Below are 17,749 nucleotides of genomic sequence, written 5' to 3' on the forward strand. Positions count from 1 at the left end.
TGGTTGGGAAGCAGACTCAATTAAAATGGATCAAACACAAGTCTATTGGAACCGAGGTTGCCAGTGTGGGATGTAAAATTACAATCCCGATATAATAATAATAATAATATGCTGTCAAAATTTGAGTTAATACGGAACTTGAAAGCTTTAATTTTAGGGGACTTTTTTAATAAGGTTCTATAAAAAAAAATACATAATACTTTTGTGATATGCAAGATACATACTTGAAGTATGTACATTTTAGATTAAAAACTCAATACAGATATTTTTGTGAGCTTCGAATCTCCATAATTGACATTGTGACTGTTTGATGCAATCTGGCAACCGTGCTCGGCTAAACAGAGAGAAGGCGGTCCAGTTCATTGATAGGCTGTGACTTGCTGATTTGAGTTGCCAGGTTGAGCGTAAATATTTACAATCAATTAATTATTTTTCTTACATTTCTTTCTTATAAATGGTGATTATCGTGATCTTGAAGTTAGGGTTTTTTGTTTAAATTATTTTTTTTATAAATCTTACCCTGTGTTAATCTGGAGTTTGTTGTGAAGTGTTTATAAACAATGACTGTAAATGCAAGCTATCACTAAAACCTGGCAACCTGTCCATCTTCGCTTTCTGGTGCGCCGCTTCGGGAAAGTCCGGCAGAAATAAATGAATGAGGAGCGATTATATCTCACTGTATTTCGACGTCACGTTGTTGGAAGGATTATCGTACAGCGCACATAATAAGGATGGTAAACAGTATAAAGTACTGGATCAGTATGACAGATTTTGAGTAGATGAATGGGACAGGGTTTGCACTATGCTGAGGACGTTTGGCCTTAACATCGGTGTTTCAAAATATGCGAGCTAAATCTTGGCTGAAATACACATCGCTAAGGTTTTGACAGGCGCACAAAAACCTTTGGAAACGTGAATTCACAGCTATCTTTAAAAAAAGAAGGCTACGTTTAGGACTGCTTTAGGATTGCCCTGTAATTTTGATGGTTTCTCTACGCTTGGTATTCGTTGTTAATCGCCTTTCTGTGTGAGCGCATGCGCAATGGCAGGCCGCGAGCAGCATCAGCACCATTCGCAGGTGGAGATGAAGGCAGAGCTGGACGATGCGGAGCTGGCACTGCAGGGCATAAATATGCTCCTCAACAATGGGTTCAGGGAAAGCGACGAGCTCTTCAGGAGATACAGGTAGGTCTAATGCAGCGAGGGTACAACTGATTCCTGCATCATACCTGACTCAAGCTGTCTGTTAATAGCCAGGTTTAGCAGTTGTGCTTGAGCAAAGAAATCACCAAGCATACTAAACAGGGTACATGCAAGAATGTAGGTCAGAAGTGGCCAGTAACATTTCAAAGTTAATGCATAATCATAACACATTAGCCCGTGTCTTGTTATTTTAGGACCTAGAATACTTTTATTTCCAAATCTTCATCATTGTATTCATTGTGTTTGCATTATAAGGTGTATGACTTCATCCATAGTTGAATACATTTTTACCCAGTCCTACATCTATAAACAAGATTTGGATAGGGAGGTCTATTGCATTTTTATTTATAATTTTTTTTTTTGGTACTTTACTTTTAATTTATGTTCCAGCACTCTGGGACTCCCTAGTGTACAGGTTTGTTTAGTTGAGTGCTTAAAGTGGATTGCACCATATGTATGCAAAACTTGTCCAATTGGCACAATGAAACTACTTTTAAAATGAGTGAATATGCACGATATGCAGACACTATGTGATTCCCCATAAAGCATGCTTATAATTTTAAATTCAGTCAAGAAATAGCAGCTTGTTTAAAAGTGTAGATTGTTAAACAAAAATGTTTATAAGTTTTAATTGCAAATAAATTGAATTTCTAGTAATTTTTTTGCATCAGCACCTGTTAAACCAAGTTGTTGTGATTTCTTTATATTCTGTCAGTTGCCAAAAAAACGTGAACATGATTTGTTAAAAGAAAAAGTGTATGAAAATGTAGTTACAAATTAGCTGATTCTTTGTTTGTAATGTTTCCTCTCTATAGGACCCAAAGTCCATTGATGAGCTTCGGAGCCAGTTTTGTTTCCTTCCTGGTCAGTGTTTCTTGCAGTATCTACTGTGTGGAAACAGGGTGTTTGATTGTTTAAGTGTGTTTAAACACAATATTTCTGTAATAATGGAAGAGGGAAGTCTAAATTCTGACATGTTTAAGGTAGGCAAGACATGGACGCCTTTATGAATGTCAATGGCAGCAACAAGCTACCCATCTAATTAGTAAACACGATTTACATTTACATTTAGTCATTTGGCAGACGCTCTTATCCAGAGCGACTTACATTTTTATCTTATTACACATCTGAGCAGTTGAGGGTTAAGGGCCTTGCTCAAGGGCCCAACAGTGGCAACTTAGTGGTTGTGGGGTTTGAACCTGGGATCTTCCGAACCGTAGTCCAATGCCTTAACCACTGAGCTACCCCTCGCCCCTTGCCACACTGATAGATTTCATATGTTTATGTTGATGGCCTAATGTAAATTTAAAAATCATTTAAAGTGGTGAAGTGGTATTTACACTTGACAGTGTTGGCAGCCATGTTACCTTATGCTGAACCCAGGGATACGGGGGGTTCAAAAGAATTCATTTGTTAGTACAGAACGTAGTTAAACATCACAATCAACAGATATGCAACATTTTTTATTCAAGCTCCTGTTATTTGTTTGAGTTATAAGTAGTAATTGATCTCATGCATTTGCCTTATTTTATGTATTTTTGTTTTCAAAAGAGAGTGAGAGCTTAACCCTGCTAGGCCATTTATACCATTCGTCTCCTCAGGACTGACTTTCACAGCTTGTGACAAAGTAAATGCTTGGCAGTCACTTTACTTTATCTCTAAATATTTAATTTTCTCCCCATTTTATATAAACAACATTCATAAAAACACCCAGCATATGTTTTTAAAAATAGTCAAACTCTACTGCTGTTTAAAAAAAAAACAAGCACAATGATTAAAAACATTATACCAGATTACATTTTTTATACAGTAAAATCTACTCAATTAAAGTAGCAAAAATGTTCTATTGTATGTTTCATATTGCATATTATGTGTAATAATAAGCAATATTTTTATAAGACAAAGTAAAACATCTTCACTGTATAATACATGCAGAATTGCAAATATTAGAATTAGAGCATGAATTTAAATTAATTATTCTTCTATTTATTAGCATCTGCATAATTTTACAGTAAAACCAGTTGCTGTGCAGCACTGATACAGTCTTGTCTGTCCATCCTACATAAATCAACATCATGCATTGTCCTGTTCTTTTCTAATCAAATGAATAAGAATATCCCTGACAATCTGTTGCTATTTTGCCCAGATGCTCTGCATGCAATAAATAAAGAAGGTCCATCTGGTCTTGCGGATGATGATTATAAACCTTCCACCTCCACAGAGAAAACAATTCTTCTAGGAGTTCAGAGATGGAGGAGGTGGAAAAATAAAACAAATGTTTTCTGTTTATGTTTGGGTTCACTTATTCCAGTTATTTAACTGAAAACTTAGTGGATTTCCAAGAATTACATTAGATTAGGAGAACTCCAGGGATAAACTTTTGAATTTCTACCACAGCATTTCAGTGTATGATTGCATATTATATCATAATGTTGACCTTATGCTGGTCAAGAACATACAGTACTTGAGTTGTATGTTTGTATTTAAACTTGAGTGTGATCTGTTTGGAAATGGCATGCAAAATGACATGTAAAAACATGATGCTAGTGGATCAGCCTGAGTGGCAAACTTAGGTGAGATGTGACTGAATATCATTTTAGTCCACTACAGATTAGTAACCTCCCACCTCAGTTTCATTTAATAGCTTATAATTGTAGTGGTACAGTAGATAAGATCCCTTTTAGGGAATTTGCATTAAAATGTGATTTTCTCCCTTTTGGGGGTAAACAGTTTTTAAAATGATGGAGATGAAAAGAGATGCAAAAGAATAAAATTGCAAAACTTCAATCACCTCAAAACTGCTAAATAGCATTCATGAAAGTTGTAACCATATGAGATGAAGCACTTTCACTTTTCTTAGAAGTAAAAAGACAAAGTACACTGTAGAGATGGACCTAGAACAAAAGAGGCATAGAGCACAAGAAAGAGAGATTTTCCACAATGAAACAGGCCTGTATCATGACCCCGTACAGTATGTCAGAACTGCTGCTCAATAATGCAAACGTCGATATCATTCCCTGCTCTCACAAGCGGAAAAAATAGCATTAGAAGGCTGAGGAGAGAAGCCCATTAAATATAATCAATACAAATCAACAGGACGTGTTCATTTGTTTACCCTGTGATCATATTATGTTCAGGACAAGAATACTAGTTAAAGAAGTGTAACAGAAACCTCAATTAAATTGATCAGGACAATATAGCTGTTTAATATCATTCATTGAGTTATCTTAATATTTGGCTATAGTGCTTTTGTACCTATAAACCATCTGGTTCCAGGATCTCAAATAGGACCTAAAAGACACAGTGCAGTCTAACCAAGAAATATTACTAGAAATAGGATGATATGTGCAATGATTGTTATTTAGTGTTTAACATAATTTTTTTTATTACATAAATATATCAGTCACATTCTGCTATTTCAGGAATTTTACAGCTCCCTTTTTCTGTCTGTTTTTCTCTTTCTGTCTCTTAAAAGTGTCTTTGTGTTTCCTAAAAGAAGGTTCATTGTTGGCAGTGTTGTGTCGCCTTGCTCTAATTAGCACATTTACCACGCACTCCCTTTCTCTGGTTTCATTAAGCTTGATAACAAAATCTGGCTTTGCAGACTTGCTGCTTTATCATTGAAATAATATTTTATGTCAATATTATATTAATGTTATATTATTAGCAATATTTTGCTATTAATATAATATTATTATACAGTATGGAGACTATTTAGAAAACACCCTGGGCTAGTATGATGCAAATACGCTCTCTCATAAGATTTTTAATGTAGATATACATTTTATATAAATAATTTATATAAAAAAAAATAGTATAGCCATGACAGGCAAGTGTGTACAATGGAAGAAATTTAAAACCCCAATTAGAAATTGTTGGGGTATGGAACATGAGCCGCCTTTTTTTCTAACTCACTTTGGGCTAAAATGATGCTGACTTTACACCACTTGAGACCTCCTCTTAGCATAGTGGCTCAATGTTAGTATGATATTCAGGCCCAGATTCCATTCACAGTTTCATTTTATACAGCCCAAGATAAATTACCCTGTTTCCCAAACCACAAACTATACCAAATAATCTGTCGCAAATAGGAAAAAGGATCAGACAGGTGATGTATCAATACAAAAAATGACATTTAATTAACCATATCAACATGCCTAGCAAGACTCTGTCTGATTTTAGCCTGTGTCAGTGGTATGGAAAAAGGTAAAGAAAAAATCTGCCATCCCACTCATACAAAATAAATGATCTTATTCCTCATATTATAATCATGTGTTATGAGCTGAATCCATTGTTTTCCATGCCTCCAGAATGCCATGATGACGTTTGAGGAGGAGAAGATGCAGATGGCCTGTGATGACCTGCGTACCACAGAGAAGCTGTGTGAGAGTGACAATGCTGGCGTCATTGAGACCATCCGCAATAAAATCAAGAAAAGTGTAAGCGTTGTGTGTATATGCATGAATACAACCTGAAACAGCCATTCAGATATCTCTTCTTTTATTGTAAATGTCTGTGAGAGATTGCAAGGTACAGAGAAAGAGAATGAAAGAATGTGGCAGCCTACATTATTCTGTCATAGATAATGTAAAACCATCTGCTGCTTTGGGTTGCCAGATCCATTTTTGCTTCTCTCTTTCCAGATGGACTCTCAGACGTCAGGGTTGGCAGTAGTGGATCGGCTCCAAAGGCAGATCATAGTGGCTGACTGCCAGGTCTACCTCGCTGTGCTCTCTTTTATCAAGCAGGAACTTTCAGGTATGATGGGATTGGCTAATTAAAACTGCAGCAGCTGTTTTACATATACAGACAGACACACATACACCTATATGTTTTAGAAGGGTTAAATTATTGGCCTGCATTAAGCAAAGAAAACTACTAAGGCGATTGCTGAAACTACTAAAATGGGGTTAAGACCTGATCAATGCATTATTAAAACCTAGGAGGATAGTGGCTGAGCAACATTATGTATTAAGTTCATTTAGAGTTACTAGCCTCAAAAATCATTAATTAACAGCAGCTCAGATTAGAGCCGTTACAAAGGCTCTACAGAGCATAAGTAGCAGACACATCTCAACATCAACTGTACAAAGGAGATTATTGCATATTCTGGATGCCTTCAGCATTGTTTCACAATGTAGAAAGAAATAAACATCAGGAAAGATCATGGAATTAGAAGGTGTGTCCAAACTTTTGCCTGGTAGTGTATATACAGTATGTATGTACTATATGTACAGAAAATTAAATGTATGCTGATCCAAAAAAGTGAAGTAAAACAGCAAATCTTGTTTATTCCTTTTTTTTTTCTTTTTCATGTTTGACATAGCCATGTGCCATGATATATTTCATTGCAAATACTATTGGGTACTAATGAAACCAACTTTTGTGGTAAAATGATGCTTCTTACCATGTAAATTGTATTTCATATATGTATAAATATTTGTAGTTACTGTTTTTTTTTATCATTATTACTATTACTGTTTACTTTTGCTTGCTTTTTGTAATTTGCAATGATAGGTACAATCTATTGTGATGTGGGAAAAAATGGCATAACATTACCTTCTGCTTTATTTTTATTTATTACAGCATACATTAAAGGAGGCTGGATCCTCCGCAAGGCTTGGAAGATGTACAACAAATGCTACAGTGACATTAGCCAGCTTCAGGAGGCTTGTCGCAGACGTTCCTCTGATCAGGCAAATCACAATACAACTGTTGCCGAGAGCAGCAGTGGGCTAACGGAGGAGGCACTGGGGCGTCTGAAAGGCTCAGTCAGTTTTGGCTACGGCCTTTTTCATCTCTGTATCTCTATGGTTCCTCCCCACCTACTGAAGATAGTAAACCTGCTGGGATTCCCAGGAGATCGACACCAGGGCTTGGCTTCGCTCATCTACGCCAGTGAGAGCAGAGACATGAAAGCACCACTGGCCACGTAAGAAAATTCATGCTTCATTTTAAAAATTATGCTATATATTTATAAATTCTACCTATTTCATACCAAAGCACTGTTGATTATGATTTTCCGCTAATACAAACAGCAGCATAGTATTAGCATTTATGGGCTTTAATGAGGAGAAAAGCCATTAGTGGATTCCATGTCATTACAGACAGATTAATTTTATTATCTTTTGTCATCTTTGTTCTTCTGTGATTCGCAATTTCCTCCTCCAGACTGGCTCTCTTGTGGTACCACACAGTGGTGCAGCCCTTCTTTGCTCTGGATGGTTCTGATTCTCGAGCTGGGCTGCTAGAAGCCAAAACCATCCTGCAGAAGAAAGCAGTCATTTACCCCAACTCTTCTCTCTTCATCTTTTTTAGAGGCCGAGTACAGAGGTTAGAGGTAGGTATTTGCAAAAGGATAACAACTAGATGGTTTTATATTGAAGTGCTAGAGCAAAAAAAATAAAGAATAAAATTTAAATCTAAAATAAAAATTTAGAGTGATACAGTTCTTGTGTTGTTTGTATTTTTACCAAAACAGACTTTCTTCAGAAAGTCATCACTCTGTTTCATATTCCTCCCACTTCTGAGTTAGACACACTACCACACATTTATTTTTAGGCATTAACACACACACACACACACACACACCCTACAAAAAATTTAAATCAGGGAGTAGAAAATGAAGACATAAATCATGTTTTCTTTGCTGTTAAGTGTAATACTTTTTATACTCTAAAGTAATACTCTTTCACAATGTAACAGAATGTGAAAGATGAGGAGAAGCAGAATATATGCTTAGAAACAGCTTTACATGGAAAAGAAAATCAGCTTGATAATTTTTTTTTCAGTTAAACTAAAGGCAATAGCATTCTGTTTGAGTGGAATTCTAAAAGGGCTGAGCGAATGTTACTTATTAAAACTGTTCAGAGCTCTTGAGATGGTCTTGGCAAAATGTTCTAATGTTGGGCCAGATTCCAGACCCAAAACTTATGTGTAGCTTTGCATTTTGTAATGACATTAATATTCAGGTACACCTTGCCATGTTTAGTTTCTAGGTGGAACTAGTTAATAACTTGGCTAGCTTTATTAGCAGATTAGCTAAGCTGTTTAAATAAGGTTTATTAAAGATAGATTTCCATGTTACTCTTTTTCTTTAATTTTCTTTAGTTATTGTACAGAAAGGTACACTATTTTAGGTAATTATTAAATGGTATAAAAAAATGTTCACAATCAGTATTCTGTAACTACTGTAATTATTTTAAATTTTGTAATAATTTTCTTTGCTAAAATTTAGAGATATTTTATTCTGAAAGCTGACTACTCACAAGAATATGATATACAGGACACGTACTGATTACATCAGATCACATGAGTCAATAACAAAGATATGTTTACCAAGAAATATATCTGGGCTGAAAAACATCATGACAACTTGACATTGCACAGACAATAATTACAAATAATTATAAATTCTACTTTTTCATTTTTAGTGCAGTAACTTATTGCCTGGAACATGTCTGAGATGTCACTAAGATTATGACTCACTCCTCACCTAAATCTAGTGTCTGTGGGAGCTATGCATAATTCATCAAATTGTTTGCTCTTGACAAAACAGCAAGAATGTGGACTATACTTTTGCTTGACTATTAATTCCTTGATGATTTTTTTTCTCTTTCAGTGCCAGATAAACAGTGCACTGGCATCTTTCCACGATGCCCTGGAGTTTGCTTCAGACCAAAGAGAGATCCAACATGTGTGTCTCTATGAAATCGGTATGATTGTTATATATCCATATATCCACATATATTATATTTTGAATACCGTAATCGCCGCAGCATGTTGTAAACATGTTGTATTTTGTGTGTGTATGTCATAGGGTGGTGCAGTATGATTGAAATGAACTTTGAAGATGCTTATAAAGCTTTTGAAAGACTAAAAAATGAGTCCAGGTGGTCACAATGCTACTACGCTTATCTAACTGGAGGTATGGTTCCATTTGTTTATTTTGAAGTTTTTGTGTGAAATATAGGTCCACTTTTAGGGAATGCTCTTATAAGAAAATAATCAGTTACAGATTGGTGTGGTGTAGCAGACGTGAATGGAGTTTCTGTTACCTTCTCAAAGTTGATTAGTTCTTTGTAACAATTTAAACAAGGCAAGACAAGACAATTATCGAGCATATGGTTATGGTTATGGTAAACAGGGCATTGGATAAGACACAAAGATGTCTTGATTTCAGTTGGAAGGCCTGGAATTGATTAGGCCTGGATTTAAAAAAATGGAAGGGATGCATCCAGTGTAACATGTCTTACATAGAAATGTTTACCATATTGATGAATACACATATTTTAAACATGGTAGTATATTAGTGCAAGTACATTAATAAAGACCTTGCAGCCAGGGAGACCATTAAAGACTATGACCAATTAAAATCAACAACAATTATTATCAGAGACATTATACAATACTTTTTATGGTCTTTTGCTCCAAGTATGCCAGGGAGCATCGGGTGATTTAGAAGGGGCAAACTCTGTTTTCCGAGATGTGCCTAAGCTCTTTAAACGCAAGAACAATCAGATTGAGCAGTTTGCATTCAGGAGGGTGAGTAAATAAACATAATCAGCAAACTTTTATCGAATGCTAAAAGTGCACATCATGCTCTGTTCACTTCTCTTTTTTTGGACTTCCACAGGCAGAGCGATTAAGGAAGCTGGGTGCCACACAGGAGCTGTGCATTCTGGGAGTTGTAGAGGTGCTGTATTTGTGGAAGGCTCTTGCAAATTGCTCATCCTCCAAACTGCAGCTCATGAGCCAAGGTGAGATAAACTATGAACTTTTTTGGTTCCTCCTGCATTGTTAAGAATCCTACTACAGTGTTTTCCAATTAAACATTGTGCCAAAAAAAGGACTTTTAGGATTCCATGAAACCTGAACTCTGTTTAAGGAACCATTTACCCCACATGATCTTTGCTGGGATGTTTATCATACCTGTGATCGTTAAAAAAAATCCATGATGTTTCAGTAATTTCTTTTTTGGCTGTTGGTCATGAATGACATCAGATTTTTTTTTTTTACCATGGCCCCACAAATACTTAAATGTGGAACATTTTATTGCTTCGGTTTACATTATATAAGCCATGATATTTTCTGTTGTTTTAAAAAAATATATTATTTAAATTCTACTCCTTTAATCTATAGGTTTTTGACACTTTATGTTATTTAAGGGTCATCTAACTGCAATCATGCATAATTGTCCTTAAAGACATCTTCGTCTTTTATGAAATAGTGAGGGGACATCAACAAAACAATATTGGAACACAGTCTAGCAGTCACAAGCCTACTTTAATGCCTACAAATAGATATAACTAAGGGAGAAAGGATGCATTCAGCAGGTGTTGCTGTAGTTTTGTATGGCTTTGCCTCATTCGTGTTGTACTAACCACTCAGCTTTTTTTCTCTCAGTGCTGCAGGGTCTGGATGACCCATCCTGCCTCGGCTTAAAACACCTGCTTCTCGGTGCTATACAGAAGTGTCTCGGAAATATTAAAGATGCTGTTCAGGTTTGTTTTACTCCCATTAAACTGCAATTTAGATCCATATGCTTGAACTCCTCGTAAAACACAAGTTGAACAGTGAACTTGATTTGTTACATCCGCTGTGCAAGATTAGAACAACACCTGCTATTACAGCATGGCAGCTGCTTACAGTCTGAATAATGTACTCTGTGTTTATATTACCACCCAAATGTACAGTCGTACCAGATGGCAGCCAGAGATGAGCTGGGCCGACTGAACAACTCTTATGTGCAGCCGTACGCCTACTACGAGTTAGGATGTGTGTTATTGGCTAAACCTGAGGTAAGATTATAAACCTGAGTATATCAGGAATTATAAACCTGAGTATATAAGCGAATTTTACATTTGCTCATTTTTGTAAAATTCTACAAAAAAAATCAACAATCTATGTTAGTATCAATATGATTTTTGCATACAAGAATGGATTATAAAATGTAGATTGCAAATTCTAGTATGCATCTGCCTAAAAAATGTATTCCTACATTTTATGCCATATAATGTAAAAATTATATATTTTTAAGAATTAACTAAACCCTGTTGCAAATAAGAAATAAGGAATGTGCTGGTATCAGTCTCAATCACCATAAATAATCCTAATTTTTCTATTTACTTGTAGACTTTAAGTAGAGGAAGGTCATTGTTGCTTCAGGCAAAGGTAAGAAATTTGTATATATGTAAATTAACATAATTAGTGTTGCATACATGTCAATGTAGTATATAGATAACACATGATTGAGTAACTGTTTTTGGACACAAGAAAGCCAAGCCAGCAAAAAAATTTAAATATAAACTGTAGGAAGTAAAAATATGAGATCAAAATTATTGACAAAGTTCTTGGACAATGTCAAAACCCATGCTTTTCAAAAGGCAACTAATTGACAAACGTCAGAACAGAAAAAAATTAGACAAAACATCAACAAGAGGAAAATGTGTCTATCTGCAGGATTTGGACGTGATGATTCATTTCACACATTGAAACGCTCTAAACGCATCCTTTGTACCAAATACAGTCTGTATGACTAATGCTTTAAATATAAATTGGATAGCAGGAACCACTCAAAATGCCAGTTGTATTGCAAACGTTCCCCCAGGACTTAATGAAAACTAATCTTGAAAAACAGGTGTGAATAAAAAAAATTAAAAAAAGATCAGTAGGCTGGAATGGCACTTGTGAAATGAGAATGTGAACAAGAAATCTCAAACATTATTATTATGCTATATTAAGGTGTAGTAATAGGATTTCTCATTATATCCTAAAAAAGCCATACAAGCTAATAAAACTGCAAGTTTATATTAGACGCAGATCACACTTTGTACACATTCTGCAGGGTTTTTTTTTTTGCTTTTCTGCGACTTGATTGGCTAATTAGATTACTGTAGGAATATGCAGTTGTACAGATACTAATAAAGTTGATGGTGAGTATACAGTATATAGCTGTTTTTCACTTCACAGTTTACTTCACTGTAAAGAGAGTTGAGGTAGTTAATGTGTATGTTTGCAGGAGAACTGTACAGGATATGACTTTGAGAATAGACTGCACGTCCGAATCCACACAGCCCTTGCCTCGGTGAAGGACGTGGTCCCTCTGTGACCCCAGTTGACCCAGGAAATGCATTTTACAGGGACCACTCCTGTTTAGCACCTTTTAAGATGCGAGCCATTTAAAATATTTTTTTCTTACCTTTTTTCTTTTTTGTGAAAACCATAATGATGAATTATTTTCTAGTTGGATAGGTTGATCACCAAACGTGTTTTTTTAATATTTATTTTTTGTTGTTTTTCTTTAGTAGTTCATGCTTAAATTAATTACATTGCCACATCTTAGAGTTAAGTTAAAGGTAGCTGACCCATTACACTGATGAATGTTTCTGTTACTGAATGTTTTTTATCTTTTCTGGCTTTCGATGTGTGTTGGGTTTTAGGTAGAACATCTTGGAAAGCGTTAAAAACATTTTACATTTTATGTGGCTTTATCTTTTTATAATTTGACAATTTATAAACGAGTGTAGTGAAAATAATACTAGATTAACACTACCTACCTAACACTACCTAACACTATAACAATATATACACACACATTAATGTCAAAGGATGGCAGTTTATAATAAGCATATTCCCCCTGAAAGAAGTCAATTTATCCACAATTTTGTATTTTACAAAAAATATCAGCGTATAATCTATAAGACTACTAAAAAATGTATTTGGGAATAATGACTCTGAAATAATAAATCCTTTTATATGTTTTAATGCCCAGAAATCTTCTAAAATTGCTTAAGAGCAATACTTCATTTTTACTTTATAGTTACAGGGATTCATAAACATTAATGAAGGTTTCCATGTTTAACTGCAAGTAAACAAGCTTACATTTATCAGGAGGAAAATGATATCCCATACCCAAATGTATGCTGTTAATAATTTTAGCTGGTTATTTGAGCGGTTGAGTGGTCCTGCAATTTTGTTTCTTGTAAAAATTCACGTCAGTTGAAGCAGGTTAACCAATTTATAAATTAGTTTGTTGTTGTTGTTTTTTTTAAGTTTAGAAGTAGTTTTAAATTGGAAAATGTAGATTTAGCATTCTATTAACAAATTTGAACCAAAGACAAATCTTTATTGTAATTGACCATCTGAGAGGAGTTTAACCATTTAAAACCACTTTTTTTATTTTAGGGACTGTCAGGGGTTTAACTAACTATTTGTTTATGTTTTCACACTGGTGCTTCATGTTACCATTGTAACTAGTGCTACAGACTCTAAACATATAAGATGTAAGATTTAAACTTGAAGTGATGAATAAATGCATACTTATCTGTTCAGTCACCTTTATACAATCTGATTCCTTCATCAAGTCACATATACAGTAAGTCACATCACTAATCAGACCAGTGGGTAAATGAACTGGAGACACTGGACCACAGACACGTTTTTCCAGTGTGCTGAAATTCTTTGCATTTGACAATTCCTGCTTTAGAGAATTTCTACATTTTTGCAGACGAACTTGTCAGACATTGCAAACTTGGCAATACTTCACAAGTTAATGTTTGTTCAGTGATTAATCTAAAATCTGCAATCCTATTAATCTCCAATCACTAAGACAAGTTTAAAGAGCGCGAAGAACAAGAGAGAAGTCATTTTCATCACCTATAAAAATTACTTTTTTCTAAAATCAATTTCCCTAAACCAAATTGACTGTGATTATTGAGAGGAACTATCGCATTTGAATAGTGTAACTTAATTAGTATCGTTAATTTTCTTGGTCATAAACTGGAGGCATACGGTAAGATAAATAATAAAAACTATAACTTCTTCAGAATATTGACCATATTTAGATTATTCTGTGCATGAAAAGAGTGATTGCTATCTAGCCCTTTAACACTGTTCTTAATATTTTGATAAGTACAGACTACAATTAATATGCATTATACAGAGACTGATACACGATTACCTCCTGTTTTTACTGCTGTTGGTTTTGGATGTTCATACTGTAGCACCTTGTGAAAGTGTTTGCAAGAGTTAGTTTTCATTGTTACATAACTACTAGTGGCAACATTAAGACATCCCGCACTGCTATACAGAGTTTATGAAATGAGGTTAATGACATACAGCCAGGGGGCGGTTACTTTTTTTTTTACTTTTTTACTTCCTTTTTTTATTGAAGGTAAATTAGAAATCCATATACAATTATACTATTATCAAAGCTTGTTCAGTAATGAGCCATTTACCTGGCTACCTTTTTCAAGTATGCACTTGAAGTGCATAAAAACATAATATTGACAAATTTAAATATCATTTTAGTCAAGCTAGAAAAGAGATATGAATATAGGTTTGATTGACTGATTAATTAATTGGTTTATTGATTGATCGTGTGTGTCTAATATTTCAATAATATCATTACAGTCATAAAATACCAAATTTCTACAGTGATATTATTTTTACAATGGAAAAACTTGCTGGCTGCCAAATACAGTATGTAAGAACCCCAATACAGATCTATACGGGTCTAAACTTTATTACACGCTATTACATTGAGAGTATTTAATCTGGTTTGTTAGATGACGTACTCTTGGATAATCAGCCTGCTAAATCAACCACTCCAGTTGCATGAGTTATTTAATAATGCACATGCATATGCTGCCTAGACTGGAATTAATGAATATTTATAAAGTTAAATATGTTCACAATATCTATGTATTGATTGACTGATTCATCTACCATGTTTATACTTTTTGAAAGAAGTCAAATCAGGAACCATAACACACTTAAGCCCTTAAATATCCAAAACCATTTTATGAGCATAGGAAAGAATATATTCCTTTTTGCCATCAATTACCACTTTTTTTTCAATGCACTTTTCAAAAACAGGTAAAGTCCTAAATACAAACACATGCTACCACAGTGGCTCTTAAGGTCAATTTGTAGACAGTAATGACATTTTTTTAAAATAATTATTAAGATGCAAAAGACATACCTTGCAACCTAAAAACTGAAAAATGAGACTGTGTAACTCTGAGACTGTACTTTGACATTTTTCCATGCTAATGGCTTGTGTCTCTTTAATCAGGGTTTTCTTTAATTCACAATCTTTTGCAAATTGAAATATTGAAGATGAAGTGTGATTTGTTTCTTCTCCTGTCTACATTAAAACATTCTGCTTACATTCAAATATGAAAAATATCTACATTTTAAGTATTTTGATCATGTGCAAAATAAGTCAGAATTTCACATCTGTACTGATAATTTGTGTGCTTTACTGTTAAGTGACAAGGTATTGTGTTACTATGTTAATCTTACTGTATATGCATAATCATAACTAAAATTCAGTACTGAATTGTCACAGAGACAGTGAAGTGTTATAAGTGGCATTTCTGCCAACTGTCCCGTGATCATAATGTGTTGCTAATACCACTTCAAATCACGGCCATCAATTGTGTAACATCTACATTATTATAATTCCTCTTAGAATCTGGGAACATACTGGCTTCTGCATGTAGGGTTTAGAACCATACCAGCTTTCATACCATTGGCTCAAATTTTACAAATAAGGGATTAAGCAGGTGTTATACAGCAAGAACATTGAAATGTCGCTGCTGTAATTCAACAATCAAATTCAGCGATAAAGCATTTTATCTCTTTTACATTCCATATACGACTACCATATTTCCAGAGGTTTCAATATATTTACAACATATTTCTAAAAGTTGTTGAAAATGTCTATTTTGGGACCATGTCAGAGATATCACAAATCTAGCAATAGGAATTCTGGGCCGTAGATGCAGTAGAGGATTCAGATTTTGGGGCTTTAAGTCCTCAGAATCTCAGGGGCTAATGATTAACATCAAAAATAATTCATCATTGTTATGGTAACCGTATATCTTTTCTGTGTTTTCTTCCTAAAACTAGACAAAATGTAAAAATACAACAAATAAATTATTAAGAACAAGTCCATGCTATCCTGTCAGTTTATTCCAGCACCCATGCTTCCAAATCTGTACTCATCCCGTTTTGCTTCTGGTTTGTCATTTAAGAACATTATTATGAGGCTACTACACAGCATGCAATATGCTATAAAGCTCGACACGGTGATGGTGGATGTAGAAGTAAACACCCTGAAGTACTCAACAATTGCAATCCCCCTATTTAGACTGTGCATCAAGATGAACATACATACATGAATATAAATAATATACCTCCTAATACCCTGGTTTCCTCCCACACTCTAAAAGATAGGCTAATATAAGTATATTAGCCGGTGAGTTCGGCTGCAGTCATCCACTCTCTCTTTCTTTGTTTTTGCTTTTTAAGTTAACTTCAAGTAACTTTAACCCTTTGATTTTCTTTACTACGGCTTCTAAGCATTTCACTGCATATTATACTGTGTATGGTTGTATATGTGACAAATAAAAATTTGTAACGTGAACCATGGCCAACTGCAATATGGTCTGAAGAAGTAACCTCACCATTGTTTATGGTCGCACTATTTGTTCTCACCCAAATGAGAATTCTGAGTCCAGTTCCACTCAATATTATGAAAACTCAAAATTCAGTGTGTCAGAATATTCCTTTTTTTTTAACACGGAAATGTTGGACTACTGAAAAGTATGTACATATGTAAAGCACTCAATTCTTGGTTGGGCCTTTTTTTTGCATGAATTACTGCAGCAATGCGGCATGGCTTGGAGGTGATCAGTCTGTGGCACAGCTAAGGTGTTATAGAAGCCCAGATTTCTCTGATAGCAGCCTTCAGCTCTTCTGCGTTGTTGGGTCTGGTGTCTCACATCTTCCTCTTCACAATACTCTCACTATGTGGTTCAGGTCAGGCAAGTTTCCTGGCCAATCAAGCACAGTGATACCATGGTCCTTAAACCAGGTATATGTATTTTTGGCAGTGTGGGCAGGTGCCAAGTCCTGCTAAAAAAATTAATCAGACATTGGATCTGATACAATACAGTGGACCAACACCATTAGATGACATGGCACAAACCACCACTGACTGTGCAAACCTTAACAGGACCTCAAGCAACTTGGATTCTGTGCCTCTCTTCCTCTTTGATTCCATTGATCTCCTTTTTTTTCCTCAAGGACCTTGATTACCAAATGAAATGCAAAATGTATTTTAATCTAAAAAGAGGATTTGGCCCACTGATCAACAGTCCAGTTCGTTTTGTCCTTAGCCCAGATCAGACGCCCCTGACATTGTCTCTGGCTCAGTCGTTGCTTGACACAATTAATGTGACAGTTGTAGCCCATGACCTGGATATGTCAGTGCGTGGTGGCTTTTAAAGCACAGACTCCAGCTGCAGTCCACTCCTTATGAATCTTCCCAAAATTCATGAATGGGCTTCATTTTATAATCATCGAAAGGCTGCGGTTATCCCGGTTGCTTGTGCACCTTTATCCACCACAAATATTCCTTCCATTCAACTTTCCATTAATGTGCTTGGATACAGCACTCGGTAAAAAGCCAGCTTCTTGAACCAGACTGAGAGACTATTTAAGGGTTCAGGAAACCTTTCCAGGTGTTTTAAGTTAT

At 35.1% G+C, this 17,749-nt stretch overlaps 1 protein-coding gene across 1 annotated transcript; it reads left to right on the top strand.

The window, feature by feature from the left end:
* Window positions 1-635: 635 nt before the first annotated feature.
* ttc39c (tetratricopeptide repeat domain 39C) lies at window positions 636-16,136 on the top strand. Its single transcript, XM_053512599.1, has 14 exons — window positions 636-1,185; window positions 2,019-2,067; window positions 5,514-5,642; window positions 5,847-5,961; window positions 6,790-7,135; window positions 7,375-7,543; window positions 8,825-8,918; window positions 9,023-9,130; window positions 9,638-9,747; window positions 9,839-9,962; window positions 10,609-10,706; window positions 10,899-11,003; window positions 11,338-11,376; window positions 12,224-16,136. Exons 1-14 carry the CDS (start codon window positions 1,043-1,045, stop codon window positions 12,311-12,313), a joined length of 1,719 nt encoding a protein of 572 aa, XP_053368574.1. The 5' UTR covers window positions 636-1,042; the 3' UTR covers window positions 12,314-16,136.
* Window positions 16,137-17,749: the final 1,613 nt, after the last annotated feature.

This window comes from Clarias gariepinus, chromosome 15 (assembly GCF_024256425.1).
Source record: "Clarias gariepinus isolate MV-2021 ecotype Netherlands chromosome 15, CGAR_prim_01v2, whole genome shotgun sequence".
NCBI lineage: Eukaryota > Metazoa > Chordata > Actinopteri > Siluriformes > Clariidae > Clarias > Clarias gariepinus.

What these genes read in the sequence shown, in the direction of transcription:
- ttc39c (XM_053512599.1), top strand. Translation starts at nt 1,043, where the DNA reads ATGGCAGGCCGCGAGCAGCATCAGCACCATTCGCAGGTGGAGATGAAG. An exon ending in GAGCTCTTCAGGAGATACAG is followed by an intron (nt 1,186 to 2,018) that starts GTAGGTCTAATG and finishes TCCTCTCTATAG; the next exon opens with GACCCAAAGTCCATTGATGA. An exon ending in TATCAAGCAGGAACTTTCAG is followed by an intron (nt 5,962 to 6,789) that starts GTATGATGGGAT and finishes TATTTATTACAG; the next exon opens with CATACATTAAAGGAGGCTGG.